The 2,234-nt window shown below is 41.2% G+C and overlaps 1 protein-coding gene across 1 annotated transcript; it reads right to left on the bottom strand.

The window, feature by feature from the left end:
* Positions 1 to 1,370: 1,370 nt before the first annotated feature.
* LOC106527944 (uncharacterized) lies at positions 1,371 to 2,226 on the bottom strand (the record flags this gene model as incomplete). The annotated part of the gene is given in 1 exon segment (XM_014022970.1): positions 1,371 to 2,226. A coding segment is annotated over 1 exon segment (809 nt), but the record flags the coding sequence as incomplete, so codon positions are not given.
* Between the last annotated feature and the right edge of the window lie 8 nt (positions 2,227 to 2,234).

Below are 2,234 nucleotides of genomic sequence, written 5' to 3'. Positions count from 1 at the left end.
GTTTTAAACCCATATGAGGTAGGTTGAAATGTTGGACAATCACTGGAACAAAACTTTTCATACAGAATTTCAAGTGTATTCATGCCAATTAATACTGAAGCTGGAAATCCAGTTCTCACATCAGGAACAACCAAAGCAAGGGTTTCAACTGTTAGTTCACTCCCAATAAAGTCTTTTGGAAAGGTTATTGGTATTTCAACATAACCCAAATATGGAACTTGTTGACCTGCAGCCCCTTCAACATGAAGTAGGTCATTTAATGAGTGAACTGGTTGACCTGAAAGATGCTCATTGAAGAAAGAAACTGGAATTGTAGTGACTTGAGAGCCGGTATCCAGAAGACATTGAGAGCTATGGCCAGCAATGTTGACTTCTGCTGTACATCTGGATCCAATTAATCCTTTTGGTAAGTTAGTTTTGGTTTTTGTCTGCAACTTCGCACACTTAACAGATTCTCTCTTTGCGGGACAAAGTTGGTCCAGCTCAGCTCCTGTTCGCCCCTCAACAGGAACTGGAACTAGTTTAAATGTGCTGAAGGAGAGGGATTTTGTTTCTGTCTCTTCTGTTTGTCATAAAATATTTTCCGCTTTGCACTGACCAATGCTGGATTGGGCTCATTATCACATTGAGGCTTAACATGGCCATCTTCCCCACAACGGAAACAAAACCCAGGTTTAGAGCTAGAAATGCAGAATTTTACATCTTTAACAGTCTTTTTCACACTAGGCTTTGGAGTAATTTTTTCAGCAAAAGGTAGCTTAGTGCCCATTTGACCTGCTGTTAAAGCAGTGAGCTGCTGCTGTATTGCAGCCATCTGTTGTGAAAGCTGTTTAGTCATGTTATTCAAAGCAATACACAAGTTAGTTTCCTGATCAGTATGTGCAAACTGAACTTGAGATGCAACCTTCTGTTTAGTGGTTCCCAAATGATGCTTCATCCTCAAGGTCTTTGCTGCTTCCCTGTCTTCTTCAGTTCTAAGTAACAACAAAAACTCCACAAATGACGGTGGATTATTTTTTTTCTGTTTAAGTTGAAGTTCTGAGATTAGATTGTTGTCCCAACAGCCTCTGCAGAATTGGGTCAACAGTCGTGCATCCATGTCCTTCTCCAAAACACCTCCTCTCTTCACTGCATGCTGTAACACAACCTGCAGACGCTGCAAATAGGCAGATGGCTTTTCTCCACTGTCCTGATAGGTGTCCATGAATTTAACATATAACTCCTCCCCATCTTGAACAGTTCCATAGGCTGAATCAAGTTGTTCCATGTATACTTTTGGTAACGTGTCAGGACTCAAATGTTTCACTATATCACAGGCAGGAGGAAGTAGACTATCACAAATTCATCTAGTACATTGCAACTGTGACATAGAGGGATCTTGAAGAACTAATTCAACACTCGACCGCCACGTGTCATAGTCCGTCTCATGACTTGGCCTGGGGACTTTTCCAGAGAATGCCCTAAGTCTATTGGATGTGTGCATATGTAGAGAGCTGTCCCCACTCCTAACAACATGCTCCACAACGTACCGTTGCACCTCAGGAGGACTAAGATCACCAGCAGAAATAGATGTGGACCGCCTCTTCTGACTTGGCACTTCAGCTCTGTCGGAGACAGAAGAACCAGATGGGAGAGGAGCTGACTGTGAAAGGGATGACAGAGGAAAAGGGAGTTGAGTTGTAGCATGAGCTGATGGCTGCTGCCCTCCTTCTTCATCTGCAAGTTGTTGTTGTTCCTCTTTTGCCTTCTCTGGGACCACAGGACAGAACTCTGCAATAGACTGCTGTATCTGGGACATCACTTCTGTGAGAACTTGAGTGTAATTTTTTCCAGACATCTTGGCAATTTCTTGTAAATCAGCCAAATACTTGTTTGTCTTTAATCCACCAACCTTTGAGGCATAAATCTCAGATAAACTTTCAATATGAAATTTATCACCCACACATGATGTAAATGTATATGGTAATATTGGAGATAAGCGTGCTAAAGACAATCCAGAATCAAATTCAACAACCATCATTTGATCAAATTCTGATTCACATAAATCGATGGTAGTTCTCTGCTTAATATCACCATACTGTTCAAGAAAATCAATAAGTTCATCTGTGGGGTTCTCTGAGACTCCATCAATCAATATTGTATTAGGGATTTTCAGACCAAGAGTTTCAAAAACCTCCATAATGGAAATTGAATTGGTGAGTAGGAACCAAGACTTATTTGTGCAACTTTTACTC

The sequence above is a fragment of the Austrofundulus limnaeus genome, unplaced genomic scaffold (assembly GCF_001266775.1).
Source record: "Austrofundulus limnaeus strain Quisiro unplaced genomic scaffold, Austrofundulus_limnaeus-1.0 Scaffold352, whole genome shotgun sequence".
In the NCBI taxonomy this organism is placed as follows: domain Eukaryota; kingdom Metazoa; phylum Chordata; class Actinopteri; order Cyprinodontiformes; family Rivulidae; genus Austrofundulus; species Austrofundulus limnaeus.
Note: the sequence above shows the minus strand (reverse complement) of the source record. Positions and strands in the feature narration are given on the sequence as shown.